At 42.8% G+C, this 15,330-nt stretch overlaps 1 protein-coding gene across 1 annotated transcript in view; it reads right to left on the bottom strand.

The window, feature by feature from the left end:
* atp1a2a (ATPase Na+/K+ transporting subunit alpha 2a) overlaps positions 1–14,640 on the bottom strand; it is a 44,128-nt gene extending 29,488 nt beyond the window's left edge. Inside the window, exons 1-8 of the mRNA XM_079347859.1 lie at positions 14,457–14,640; positions 12,226–12,300; positions 10,798–10,857; positions 9,818–10,021; positions 6,511–6,624; positions 5,874–6,008; positions 3,592–3,709; positions 1,347–1,615 (exon numbers count right to left, since the gene is read on the bottom strand). Of these exons, the coding sequence (XP_079203985.1) occupies positions 1,347–1,615; positions 3,592–3,709; positions 5,874–6,008; positions 6,511–6,624; positions 9,818–10,021; positions 10,798–10,857; positions 12,226–12,300; positions 14,457–14,468 (987 nt within the window). The 5' untranslated portion in view covers positions 14,469–14,640. The remainder of the gene's footprint in view (positions 1–1,346; positions 1,616–3,591; positions 3,710–5,873; positions 6,009–6,510; positions 6,625–9,817; positions 10,022–10,797; positions 10,858–12,225; positions 12,301–14,456) is intronic.
* Between the last annotated feature and the right edge of the window lie 690 nt (positions 14,641–15,330).

Here is a 15,330-nt window from a genome sequence, read left to right on the forward strand (position 1 = left end):
TTAGCGCCAAAGCTAACATTCACTGAAGGTAAATTAGAGTTAGGAAAAGCACAGGTGTAACTAATAACATTGACAATGGCTTCGTTCCATTTCGGTGTGCCAGTAAGCCATGACAGCGAGCCAGCAGGCACAACATCAGGGGCTCAACAACTGGCTTGATTAAAGCTGCACTAATCGATATTTTTTTCTGTTACCAAAGGATGAAATGACGGTATATATGTTATAAGTGAACAGCTGCTCATAGGGAGAAAATAGAATTCTCCGCTCCGTAACTAAGATCAAAGTCGATATTTCCCCTAAGTTCCCAGGAGTCTCTGAGCCCCTTATAGCTCATTATTTTTATTTCACGTTTCTGTCTTCAGGCAAAGAAGATAATTTATATGCTATAAGAAACCTGCGCCGCAAGAAACGGCAAAAACACTGTCGATTAAATTTGATTAATTTTGATTCAATTACTTATCAGACAAAGTTAATCGACAAGCTGAGGAAGAGGGTTAAACATCCAGAGGCCCTTTTGTCACGGATTTGTAGGGACCAAAACAGAGCTAAAAGGAGCATAAAAGGTGCACTGTTGGGAGTGGACTCGTAATGCTCCTGCTGCTTCGACCCTCCTGGATAGTAGAGAGCCTGCGTCCACCACTCATTCTGTTTACGGAGCTGTCAGCGCAGATTTTCAATATCTAACTAATTCAGTTCAGCATCCTAAGCTCAACAATGCCCCCTGCTTCAGCCGAGCTCATCCATGTCACTCATCTCTCCCCGACCAATCAAATGATTCTTTTACGTTGTTTTCATGTTTTTTTTTTTCCTTAAATAAAATAATGTTAAGCATACGGAGCATAAAAACAGACTTAACGGTCACTACGAAAAGAAGCAGAGGTGCTGCAATCCAACCTTCGTAGCCTAGCAACAGTATGAGCAAGTGAGAAAGTGAGGTCGTGGGCGTTGCCAGCGGAAAGAACGTTAAGACACAGGCCCTAACTACAGCCAGATGATGCTTCCAAATCCCTGATGATCTAACCAAGTTTTAAATTACTAGATTATGCATTTCAAGCTTTAAAATGTGAAACACATCTATTAATGAAACTGTAATCGGCTAAAGGAAGCCAACCGGCAACTAAATATGAACAAAAACAAGCATGGCGTATCCCCCATCACTGAGTCCATCAGATGTCTTATGTCCACGGCTCAGTTGATTTTATGGAAAAATGAAAAAAGCAGTGGGATTAACGATTAAAAATCACTTCACAACACACACTCCTCAGTCTGTTTTTGGTTTGTGGAGAGCAGCACGTTTTGACTTCATGCATCGAGCATTGCTAAACGCAACCTGGCACAGTACTCACAGTCACAGTCGCCAGCAGTCCCTCGGGCACATTGGCAACGATGATGCCGATGAGGAAGATGACGGCTTCCAGCCACGTGTAGCCCAAGATGATTGACAGGATGAAAAAGGAGACGCCCAGGAAGACAGCCACGCCCGTGATGATGTGGATGAAGTGTTCGATCTCGATGTTGATGGGCGTGCGGCGCACTTCAAGCTCTGACGCCAGCGTGGCGATGCGACCCATCACGGTTCGGTCACCGGTTGCTATGACAATGCCGCGGGCCGTACCTGAGAAGAGGAGGATGTTAAACGCGTCACTTAAACAGTTAAGACTGTGCATGTGTAAAAGCACGACTTGTTCAGAGTGGTACATCAAGAAGATGTCACTCTTAGATGTTTCCGCCTCGCACAGCAATACATAAAGAGACGAATGACTGGGAACAGGGTGTAAGACACTGCAGGAGCCCAGTGTTGTATTTAGTAAACAGGAGGGAGGGTTGATCGGGTGGATGAGGAGTGGTGATGGATGGCGGTGGATCACAGGTGTTGGGGATTGATTGATGGTTGGGTGGACTTAACAGATGCTAAGTGGAGGACTGAGGGAGGGAGAAAGGAATCTAAATCAGTTAAATTACAAGTAATGTCACCCACAGACCTCGCTTACTGTGAGTTAAATCAAGATTTGTGGAGCGTTTAGAGTAAAGGACGATAAACTGTACTTTGAGTCTGAAGAAGAAAAAACGTGGCTGCTGAATTTTTTAAATGTAATTTCTAATGCCGTGAGAAGGACAAGCACGATAATCAAATTGCGTTTCCTCCTTTGTAGTTGGATGGAAGAGGACATCAAAGGAACATATCTTAAATAGGGTAAAGTGCAAACTATTTATGTTTCGGGAAATAAGTTGAGTTTACTGTGTGAGCTTTTAATAAATCCTCCGACACAACACGTACAGAGGGAGAGAAGAAAGCAGAAAACGATAAGACGGCAAAGTTAGTTATTGCTGATCAGATTAATGTGAAAGATTTCAAAGCTACGAAACAGCAGCTCAATGGACTTTCTTGCTCAGTCGTTTTCTCAGGTCAACAAAGAATGTGATTGGTGGGTAAATAACAGTAATGTATTGTCACTTTTATAGTAGTCTGATGATGAGCTGGTGTGCTATAAACGTCAGTGTGGTGAAATAAATTCTCTTTGCTTTGGTCTGAAGTGGATTTGTTGTTATTTAAGACTAACCGTTGGTTTCATGTTATATCTTTATTACATCTATATTTAGAATTTAGCTTACGTTATAACACAGCTGTGTGTAAAAACTTAATTCTGAACGGCCAATTATGCAAAGCAGCGGCCTGCTGTCTTTCAACAGCAGACTATTGTCAAGAAAAACCAGGCTGTTTCTAAAGAACAGCGGGAGGTTGCTATGGAGACGGCTCTTATCGCAGATCCTGTAGGACTAACTGTGATCTCATCAATCTGCAGAAAGAAGTCCTATGACTGAGAAATATAAGGACCTGCACTGTGGGAGGTATGGATTACACAGTGGTGTTTTTAAAGACTAATGAATGGGGGGGAAAAAAATTGTCAACAGGTCCGATCATGAAAAAGCAGGAACAGCACTGATAGATCTGGTCCCAGTCACCTTGTCTCACTTTACAATCAGTACAAATGTTGAGTTTGTCATGAGCTCGGTTCGCTTATTTAGAAAGGCTACAAAGTTGATTGTTGCCATGGACACATCTCTAACGGTAAAAATCCATCAGACCTTTTGTTCTTTAGAAGAAACGACTCATTTTCAAATCAATTGCAAATCCAGTATTTTGTGTCAAAATATTGATTCCTTTAGTGAGTAGTCTGGTAATAAGTGAGCGGGTTGTTCTGGCGGAGGATCCCCTTCAGGCTGAGACAAGACAAGTGCTCACCAACCCACTCACTCTATCTTACACCTTACAAATTGATTAGGTTGTTTATTCTCATAAGACAATCTCAACAAAATGCTCTCCTGATTATCCATAGCAACTGGAGAAAAAAAAAATCCAACCCAGCAGGTTAAATGGAAACACTCAAACTAATCTTCATGCATCCAAATTCATTAAAACCACTCCTTAAACTGCTGAATTAAAGTATACTTTTCAGATAAATCCTGAACATAAATCCACTCATGGCTGGGTGGTAATGTCAAAATACGTGGATCTCCAGATGGCTGAGTGGAGAGAAAAAAAAAAAAATACATTAAGAGACAATCTTTGTCCAGATGTGGCCTACCGACCCTCGACACAGTTGGTGGAAAAGAAGCAGATGTTGCGGGTCTCGAGAGGATTGTCGTGCGTGAACTCCGGGGAGCGGGTCTGAGGCTCGGATTCTCCCGTCAGAGAGGAGTTGTCCACCTTTACGAGGACAGAGAGAAAGTAAAGGGAAGCAGTGTGAGATAACGCAGACAAAGGTATGAGACTGACGGAGCGGATATGAAAAAAAAAAAAAACACTTATCAGCAACAAGTGACATGATGTCACACTTTTGTTCTGTCAACAGTCTACAAGTCTTGTTATCTTTCCCACACAGGTGAAGAAACCTTTACCACAGTGTTATTGCATTTCTTCAAATTCCAGTTGGACAAAAAAAAAAAAAAACATTCTGTTTGAGCTAAAATGCTGACATTTTGCAGAGATGTTTGGCCTGCAGCAACCAAAAGTTTACAGAGCGAAATAACAGATTGACATCAGACCTTAAATATTGACATCTCACCACTCTGCCCCAGACTGAAATATCATCACTAATACTGCATGGATTGCTTTACATTTTGTGCTGATAATAATGCTGCCAACATTTAGTTATTCTTGCGGTTTTATCATTAATCTTCAAAAGTACTTGAATTGTTCAAGGACATGTGGTTCCCAGAGTAGATTTTCTAGCGCTCTTTCCTGCCTAGGTTAAGTAGTTTTCGGGCCAAAGCAATGTCATCCTATCGCCTATTGATTGTCTCAAGACGATACATAGCTCTGGAAGTGATGACCAACTTTCCAGGGCTTCTGCTGTATCCAGCTGTTATCAATAAAAGGACTTTCAGCAGAGACTTAATTTGTCTGTGTGTTGCTATTGTTTGCAGTTCCAACAAGCAATTTGATGAGCAAGAATGGAGTTGGTGTTGAGAGACGGTGTATCCAGCTAAATCAGATCTCGGCTAAATCATCGGCTGCTGATTGGTTTGAGGATCCCATTTCCTCCTTTTTTTGCTCTCCAAATGGACTGTTTTCCTCAATAAAGTCAAATGCCTACTGAAACACAATGGACAGCTTGAAAAAAAAATCTAATCACTTCTGATGCTGCCCCCGTGCCTTCAGCTTCTGCATTTTCCTGCAGAATCATTTGTCAGTTTAAATGGAGACTATTGGAAAGATTGCCATCAAATATCAGCATCCATGATCCTCATAGGATTCTTCTAATGTTGGAGTCTCACAGGTTATTTAGCACGTCCTGTCAAGCACCACAAAAGATGTGAAAAAAAAACGTTTTACATTCATGGTGGTTTGGGGATGTCTTTGATTTCTTAACAGATGTACTAACCTCATTCATGCTTCCCTGAAAAATAATTCTCAGGAAGTAGCAGGTACCAAAGTTGTTTTCCTAATCCGGTGAAATATTCCAAAATCTACCTGACCCTCTTTTGACATGTCGTGCAGAAATGAAGGATTAGAGGAAGTCAGTTCTGAAGATCGTTACAGTCGTGCGAATGGCAGATTTAAGGTTGTTGTTCCGAGTGAGACATTGTACCAACTATTAACTTAATTACCTTTCAGCCTTGTTATTCCTGGTTCCTACTGTAATAATCCTTGTAACTTGAATCATTCGACTTTCAGCAAGAAAAGACTGTGGGTCAGAGTTTTTACTAACTCAGTGTGTAGCCTTGAAAAGGGAGAATCCTGCACATTGCTCGTGCTCAGCGAGACCATTTATACAAGACGTCTCAGTCTCTCCGAACCTTCGTCAAGTGTGCTCTCAGTCCACAGGGACCGAACAGGTGTGTGTGTGTTTCATAATAGATGGGGATAATGAGCATGCAGGAGATTCTCTTTTAAAGGCTACCTCTATACCTCCTTCAAACCTGCTTCCTGAGACGGTTGGATGTGCAAACAACTCCTTTAAACATTTATCCAATTAGAAGAACTCAAATCTACAGAGGGTCATTTTCATATTTGCATAGAAGTCATATGTCCCAGAGGATATATATTGTCTGCTGACCTTTCCTGTAGTGACACTAGCAGGTTGACAAGTCGTGGTTCGGGGTGAAATGTTGCCATGAAGTTCACACTTCTTGTAAGGGTGAATTGTCAGAATCCAAACTGCTTCAGTGATACTTTGCTGTTGTGCAACTGAACACATTTCAGCATGCCTCTACTTTAATTTAAAATCTGTGAAATTATTTATTTCAAAGTATGGATAGAAAGTGTAAAAAAAAAAAAAGGAAATAGTAAATTCAGCAGCTGTAGTCCTCCTGACACCTCCAGGCTCCCCAGGGCGAGCTCAGCGCCCCCCCCCCCCCCCCTCCCCTACCTTGCATCCGCTAGAGGAGATCACTCGAAGGTCAGCTGGGATGCGGTCTCCCCCTTTGATCTCCACCAGATCTCCCTGCACCACAAGCTCAGCATTGATCTGCATCTTCTCCCCCTCCCGGATCACCAGCGCTTGCTGGCATGCAGAAAAAGGGATGGGAGAGGCGACGAGGGAGAGAGAGAGAGAGGGAGAGAGAGAGAGAGAGGGAGAGCGGGGAACAGAGAGGGAGAAAGACAGTTTGGAAACAGAGAGCGGATTTAGTCGGAGGAAGGGGGAGAAGAGATAAAAAAGAAAAAGAAAGTGGGAGCCAGTGGGTGTAGAGGTATGGGAAAGGAGGAGATAGAGAGAGGGGGGGAAAAGGGAAAAGGAGACAGGTATGGATAAAGGAGACAAGCAAGGAGTGAAAACAGCCTAAATAGATTAAAGAATTAGGCAATCGAAGCGCTGGAGGTGGATAACACGAGAGGAGTTTTTATGCAAACACACTCACAATCCAAAGTTGGCTCAAACATTTATTCTTTCTTTGTGCAAGCTTATTAGGTTTCCACTCAAGTGGGAGTGTAAGCCCTACTTGAGGGACGGCTTATTGATTCGCAAAGCTCCGAGACTACACCAAACACAGAATGCATCAACTCACCTGTGGCACCATTTTCTTGAAGGAGTCCATGATTCGGGAGCTCTTGGCCTCTTGGAAGTAGGAGAAACAACCGGTGATGATGACCACAGCTGACAGCACCACACCCAGGTACAACTGAAGAAGAAGAAGAAAAAAAACACCACAGGAGGGGAGTCGGTGTCATTATGAGTGTAGTTTGGATCACGTTCAGTGAAGTGAAAAGGGATTCACTGATTGCTTCATAGTTTTAAAACATGAACATTTTACATCGGGAGGGCAAGAGAAGGGTTAAGACAAAGCACTAAATAACCTGGCCCCACCTTACCTCACTGACCTGCTTCACCACCACACCCCCTCCCGTGACCTCCGCTCATCTAAAGGAAACACCCTCTCCCCACCTACACGGACCAAGCACCGAACCTGGGGAGACAGAGCCTTCTCCATCGCTGCCCCCTCCCTCTGGAACTCACTCCCCAAACCCATCCGTTCCTGCACACACCTCCCAACTTTCAAGACCATGCTCAAAACCCACCTCTATAAACTAGCTTTTAATACTTAACTTCTTCTTTCCCCTCTTCTCTTTCTGTTTCTCTGTCTTTTAATGTTCTTCTACTGTTTTTAACTGTTTACTGTGATTTCTTTTTTACATGTAAAGTGTCTTTAAGCCCTCGTAAAAGCGCTTACAAATTAAATGTATTATTATTATTATTATTATTATTAAGACCTGAAGAAGCTCTCAGTCTTGGTGGAAGATTAAAAAGGACAGCTGAATTCTTGTGTACTATTCCTGTCATATTGGATGGTCCGCTCAAAGTCAACATCTGTCTCCCGAACCCAGAAAAACCCAGAACTCACACTCTGATCTGTCAGGCCACCAAGAGACACTCTCTGAACCGGTGCCAGACTTAACAGACGCACAGCACTTTTATTCTGACGTATCTTATTTCTGAATATTTTCACACGTTAAAGATGTGCCGAGCTCTCTCTGATGCAAACAAGACAGCCAGACACTTTGGATGAAAGCATCTGCCAGCTGGTGTACTGTGTGTCCTGTTCTCCAGTAAAACTAAATTCCTAAAGCCTGAAAAGTTTTTGGAAGCTGCTGCTTTCATTTGACAGCAACAACACAATGTTGTTGTTTTTTTTGTTGCTCTTTTACGCTCGGATGCCTGAGAGTTGCATTGCATCGTCTTCTGAACCAGGAAAGATATTGTATCCTCAGAAAGTCACTTGTCAGTGTTTGGAAACATTTGCCTCCGATTCAGAGTTGACTTTGCAGCTCCTGGTTTTGTCTATACATGATTTTTCTTTTTCTCTCCCAGATTTAAGCTCAGCAGTTTTGGCTCCTCTGGTTAGGGAAGAGATTTGTTCTCGAGCTGTAGAGAAATGTGCGAGCAGCAACTCTGTTGGGAAAGAACACATTTCAATCTACTAAACTTACAAAATGTTTAATTTCCAGTTTGAAACATGAATTTTAAAGCTCAGCGGTGGAGTGCATGAGCGCAGCATCATATTTAGAAGCCTGAACCAAAACTGCAGGAGACAATGCGACCTCACAGCTCAGAACCTCTGTCTGAACGATGAAAATTACCTTTTTAATCCGACAACAGCAACGTGTAAAGTTCTGTTAAGGTGGATTTTCATCTTAAAAAGCTGCATGTACATTATTCAAAGGCTCAAAGAGGCGAAGCGAGAGGCAGTCGGGGCTTTGAAGTGGCTCATCGGAGCATCCAGCTGTACATACTCAGTACTGAAAGTAGAGATTAAATAGTGGGGAGATTAAAGTTATCACGTGTGTGCATGTGTCTATCTACTGTATGTACAGTAACTGTAAATTATGCAAGGCTTTAAAGCTGTCTGGGGTTCCTGTGAGCGCTGAATGATGATTGCATAACGACTCGGAGTAATAAAATTCAGTGTGGATGGCTGCCTGGCTCCATTCGATCAGCGGTTGGTCTCAGTAGTTCTCCGTGCTAAAGCCAGGAACGATGCCAGAGTCAGCAGGTTGTTTTGACGTCACGCTGATTGGGGGGGGGGGGGGGGGGGGGGGGGGGGCTCTGAGTCAGTTTGAGCAGCTCATTCTTCATAATAAGAGGACCAAACTCTTAATGTGTTTGAATGAGTTTTAAGTCGTTCGTCCACGTGACCTTGTCGTTATGCCGTTTTGGCAACGGCTCTTAAAAAAGGAGATTTAGATAAGTTTAAGGTCATACTGAAGGATAAACACAGAGCAGAGAGATTAGGTTTAAATCTGGATTAAATCACAGATGTATCGTAGGCATGAAAATGTGTTCTAAAATAAAATGTTTGATTTCAGCGATGGTGCTCTCCTTTGTTGTTACCAGCCTGTTTGTTGTGTATACGCGTTTACAAATGATAACCAATGAGAATTCAGCATTCCTTTAGTTGTGTTTTCGGGACTTCCCCTTTGCCCACCTAACATCCCAGAAAGTTTCCATGGGGCCGACAGGCTGTGTGAATTCATCGGGTCATTCCAGGACACTTTGTGTTTCTTCTTCATGTGTGATGTATATCAACGCCCCAGGCTCAAAATGTTGGCATAGTAATATAATATATTATATATATATATAATCAAGTGTACATGTGCATATTCAGTCATCACCCGGGTCCTTTCCTCCCTTCATTAGCTGTTTGTTTCATACAGTCTGCCTCCCCTTTCATTACCCAGGTAGTGTCTCCTTATGCTGCTATCCGTGATCGAAGATCCTCCAGATTACCTTTATTAGCTGTTCATAGGGTCAAGGCCGGTAACCAAGGGCGACCAAGCGTTTGCCATCAATGCCTGTAAGCTCTTGAACTCCCTGCCCGACGACATTAGGCTGACAAACTCATTTCCTGCTTTTAAATCTTTGCATTAATGATATTTTTCAGACAGGCCTTTTTTTTTTAATAATGTTGTTCGTAATTCATGCTTTTGATTCGTTAAAACTATTCTTATTCATAACTTTGTCTTGTGTCGTTTGTGATGCACTTTAAATCTTCCTATGTTTTTACTTTGGTTTGATTCTATGCACTGTGTCAAGCATTTTGTAACCTTGTTTTGCAATTTAAATAAAGTTGTTAATCTTCTCCAGCGATGTATAGATCTATTTATGTAAACCTCCATCTTGACAGTGCAGATAACCATATGTGGGTGCGTGCAGGTGTTAGTGTTTGTATCTCTGTGCTGCTTCATGTCTTCCTTTTATTTACATCAGCTGTAACGCTGGTTTTCCTTTGCATTCCTGCATGTAGCCCGTCGTGTGATTAATATGTGCGGTGTGTGCGCTCGTACACACACATTTGTGTTTTACAAGCAGTTTCTCACGTTGTCATTGGGCGCCTCGTCCTCTGTGGCCACCTGGATGCTGTACGCCAGGAAACAGAGGATGGCACCGATCCAGAGCAGAATGGAGAAGCCGCCGAACAGCTGACGGCAGAACTTGACCCACTCGGGGGTGGTCGGGGGAGGTGTCAGGGCGTTTGGACCGTCCCGGGCCAGAATCTCCACAGCTCTGGCGTTGGTCAGTCCCTGAGGTAAGAATGTTTCTTTTTTATGCATGTGCTGAAAAAATTAGTACAACAGTCCCATTTCCATCAGGGCTTAAGAAGCCATTTTTACTGCGACCGTTTGCAGAAAATGAAGAATCCCTGCCTGGCCTATTTAACACTGCAAGTTTAATAAACTCTGAGCGGCTGTCCTCATCTGAGAGTTGATGCCGTAAAAACTGTTGGATGTAAAATTATAGAACATTTTATGCTGATTTAAAGCCTGAAAGTCTCAAGGTCTAATTTAAAGAAAATACTTGGACACCTGGAATATTGTACAACAATTATACAAGAAAAACACATAAATTGATGATGCTTCGAACTTCCTGTGGCATTTTTACAGCTTGTAATATTTTCTGGAGCACCCAAGCTGCTGCTTCTTTTTTTTCAAAAACTAATCTTAAAAAGATCAAATCAGTTTCACTGCAGCTGCGACGTCCAAACTTCAGGTAAGCAGCAAATGTGCCGACAGCTTAAAGACTTTTATGGTGTTTTTGAATCAGTCTGTTTACTGGATTGTAGAAGTTGTGGCATCAAAGGCTGTACTGTATGTTTGTGTGGTTGAAGGATTAAAGATGAATGCAGCTCAAGGTGAGCTGGGGATGCTGCAGTGGATCTAACGCCGCCATAGTAATGCCGGCCTCGCTTTGGATGTTGCTTTCTACTAACAGAGATTACATCTCTATATAAGATATCACTGCAGCTTTTTGTTGTTGTGAGTTTGTGTGCAGGCGCTAATGAGTGTTTGTGTGTTGTTACCCCCGAGAGGTCCATCCCGTAGCGTTTTCCCAGATCATCCGCAGCCAGTTTGTGATCATCCTGCAGGGATTCAAAGTTTCCTTTTAATGTCGGTGCATCAGAAATAGTAACACAGTCATTTTAATTGTCCAGTAAATGTATTTAAAAGGGGATTTTTCTCTCGAGTACCATGAATGGGAAACTACATAATTTTTACAGCTTTACATTAAACACTTCAGTATGTGAGTTGAAGCAGTAAGGCTGCAGCTGTAAAGCCGGGTTTAATAATTGACCCGGGCGATGGTAAAATAGAGAGAGAGGGTGGAAATCTGCTGCGCTGCAAACCTCCATCTTTAGGAAAAATACACATTGTCATGTTTTGAGACTCAGAGGCTTTGTTCAGTGCTCGTTATGGGTCAAAGAGGTCAACAAAGTGGATCCCACTTGGACTGCATCTCCAAGTAGTGATGAAGGAAAGTTCAGCAAACTGTTGTCAACGCATTAAGATACTTGTGGATACCACATGTCCAGAGGGAGAGAGTCCAGAGAAACAGAGGGAGACAGAGATGTGGTTCAACGTCATAACGACTGCTATCTGGGATGGAATACTTTCAAATATAACTCGACAAAACGTAATGCATGTTCACTTCAATTTGTAATTACGCCCACTTTTTGTAATAATCTCCAAGTCCTGTGTTACCTTGACCCCTCCACCAAAATAAAAGCTCCACATGAAGCCATGATTTAGCTCTCTTTGCACATCAACACTTCAATGACACTACACGGGGACCTACAGTGTCACACTATGGCATGTTCCCCCATCGACCGAGCAGCCAAACTGACAACATGGGTCTGAACAGCCGGCTGATGAATAAACTTTAGGATCTAATTTACTGAAGTAGACGAGGCGGATGGTGAGACTTTAAATACAAACACTTGATAACAAAACTAGCACTGTAGTGTCGACAGTATCAAGGGAATTTCTTTCCTTTAATCAGTCACAGGCCAACTTGATAAGTGACAGGCGGGGCTTTATCACAGATTCTGCATGCATCCAAACTTAGCCCAGTTTTCCCGGGCCGTCGCTTGGCTGAGTCTTGACAGCACCTCAAAGAGCTACAGCAATACACGAGACAAAAAGTGTGCACTACGCTGCTGGTGGCCCACAAATTATTCAGTATCTCTCTGAGCACAAAGAGGAGCAGCCAGAGGGAGGTGGAGAAGATGGGAGAGGACAGGCATGCTTAGTGCTCGTCTCCAACAGGCTACACTAAGCAGGTTGGATTGCCACTTTTGTTTACGGGCCGCTGTTTTCACGTATAGCCTTGTTAAATGCGCTGGTGTCTTCGGCGTTACGCTACTTGGTGATCATTTGGGAGCAGCGGCGATGGAATCAATCACGGCGCAGAGCGAGTGTGGGTTGGCGATCTGACAGCTTGTTTTTCTTACCAAGGACACTTCCTTCTTCAGCTCATCCAAGTCCCTCTCCTTCTTCTTCTTCTTCCCTCCATTTTCAGCACCACTCTGGAAGAGAGCGACAGGGTCAAATGAAAGGTGAGATGAGGAGTGTTTATACAATGATGTAAACACTTGAATAAAGAATGAGGCCTCTTTATAAATTACAAATACAAATGAGTGTGCTACTTTCAAACAGTTTTAAGGAGCCAGTTCAAAGAGGTATAAGATGTTGGCTCCTCTTTACTTCAGTATTTTGTTCTGACAAATTCTTACTTTAATCCCTTTTATTTAAACATATTGTTGCTTTTAGGTCCTTATATAACCAAAAACAGGCCTATTGATATAATATACATTCAAAGAGGATTCATGGGATGGGACAAATGTAAATCCCTTGGTGTATCAATCAGTGCATCTTAAGCAAGTGAGCCACAACATGGAGAAAACGCCATCAAAGAGGAATCCAGACTGTACAGATGAGAGGGAAACCGAGAAAGTCATCCAACCAACACTGACGATCACGACGGAGCAGCAGGAGCCACTTTGCTCAGAGTTCATTATTTTGGCTTTATTGTTCTTTTAAATGATTATTATTCCAAGTTGTTAACGAGGCTAGATGTGACCTTATCGTGCGCCGTCTTCTTTTTTATAGTGATCTGTCTCGTGCTGACTTATTTTTCCCAAACGTCCCAAAAAAGTTCAAGAGTCGATGATTTTACGTGAACTTCACGCACCAAAATGATTCACCGCCTGTGAGTCTGCATATCCAAAGAGGTTCCTTTAGAACTTACTCAAAGGTCCTTGTGAACTTCATGACAGGACCTTTAGCTTGTTTCTGTTTCCCTCAGAGGAACAAACACATTTCTTACAGGCTGGTTTGTTTTGTTTTTTGTTTTGTTTGGTGTGCGGCCTTTCCCTCTCCAACTCTTAACCCTGCCACCACGCCAGTTAAGAGCGACGGCCCGGACCACTCATGGACGTTGTATGTAGTGTCACAATGGCTGGAGTTAAATTCAAGGAGAAAACCAACAGACTTTTTAAACAAACAAAAAAACAAGAACTTTGTTTGGTCTAAAACCGTCGAAGTAAAACAAGAAGCAAATCAACTTTGGGCTGCATATCTGAATGAAGATGAGCCCTACAAACGGCTGTACTCTGTCAGATCATGAGCGAGGGGGGGACGGGGGGGGGACGGGAAGTGGTGCTGATAGAAAGTGTCCTTCAGGGGACTACTTTTAACTTTTTACTGTGGGTAAATTTAAGCCGGTTCTTTGTTTACTTTTACGACTTTTACGTCTTATCGACTTTTGCAAATCTGTTTTCAAAAGTACAAATAATGTATGACATGTATGATTTTCTCCACAGCAGGCCCAGAGGCTATCATCCCAAACCCTCCACAGGAAGTCTGAGAGAAGAAGTCAAATGCTTGTAGCCTCATTGCGAGCTGACATTTACATTCATAGCCATGTATTACAACATCAGTGTGAGCACAATGTGTACACTGGCTCATTTCAATCTCCTGCCACTATTGGCAAACCTTTCACTGAATATGGAGGAGAAAATATTTCCCCCCCATAGAAGCAAGTTCCTCATTTGTGCGAGCGAGAGTGTGCGTGTCATGAGCAGTTGGAAGAATGGTGCATCATGGAAATCATCTGCTGCTGTCAGTCTCCTCTTAGCAGCACGTGTGCATGTCAGTGAGGGAGGGATACATTGAGAGAAAGAGAGGAGAGCGTGAGCGAGTGACACAGTGAAAAAAGTAATCAAAAAAAGCCAAAGAGGGAGCACAGAGCCGGTGGAGTGCCTGAAATGTGTCTGGCATAGCAATTTCTTTCCCACTGTGTGTGAGGAAGATTACCAGCCTGTCCTCCCATAAAGCTAAATGGAATGGGCCTGATGGAGAGAATAAAAACTAAATTACGTAATTAGGCAAGTAAACAGCAAGCCAGGAACAAAACTTATTGAGGGGAAAAGCCATCATCCTGAGATGTTTCCGTCTTAAAAAAAAACAAAAAAAACAAGGAGCATTGTGTTGCTTAGAGAAATCAAGCCACGCACACAGTGTTTTGCCATGATGCATGTCCAAGCCATATGCTCTTACTGTACATAAACTCCAGCAGAAATACAAAACGTCACAATCATATTAATCTATCTAATCATGTCAGGAAAAAAAAGGGCTTGGAAAAATGTGTTTTTGTCTTTTAAAAATAATTTATGAGACTCACCCCTTTCCCCATGCTTGACGTCCAGACGTTGGCAGGTTACAATGTGAAGGACAGCGCTCGGGGGCCCTCGCCACAGCTGAGACCTCCCGCCCCCCACATGCTGAAGACATTGGTGGCTTTTTTTGGGCCTGGCACCCCCCTCACGCCAAACATCCATGTTCCCACTCTTCTTGCTCCCTCCTGGCAGGGTAACCTGAGCCATCCAATCCCCCCCCCCTAACTTCACCCCCAAATACTCACACACAGGGGGTTTCTGTGTGTGTGTGTGTATACCTGCACCTGCTGACAACAACCCCCACCCCTTTCACAACACACACACACACACACACTTATAGTAGTTGTATGTAGAACAACAGGCCATCAATCACAGCTGTCAACAACCCAAATGAAAGCTTCTCTACATAACATAAGGTATTTATAACAGAATGTGATAATGAGGGACCAATGTTGGCCCTCAGGATTTCTAATGAAAAGGAGGCCGAGAATTAGCTTTTGGGATTCAGAGCACGGATCCAATCCACAGCTCTGTTCTTCAAATAAATCCTGTGATAAACTGTTTAATCATTCAGTAATTGATCCTCAAAGAAGAAGTGTTTTTATTTCAGTTTTTTTTTTCTTTCTAATGCTTGAATCCAGAGAGACTGCTTGTTCAATGCTGCATTTGGCATGAAGTCCAACATATTTGCACCATAAGGCAGGTCATCACCATTGCGCCCACACAGCAGATGCAGCCAGTGATCTTGTGTCATAATATACTACAAAATGTATTTCTAATACTTGCCAATTTGGACTCAACTTACTACACAGCATATAGCTCCTCAACTTTTAGCTGTAGACTTTGATGTATGCATGAAGCTCTGTAATGTGCTCCCTT

This window comes from Symphodus melops, assembly GCF_947650265.1.
Source record: "Symphodus melops genome assembly, chromosome: 7".
Lineage (NCBI taxonomy): Eukaryota > Metazoa > Chordata > Actinopteri > Labriformes > Labridae > Symphodus > Symphodus melops.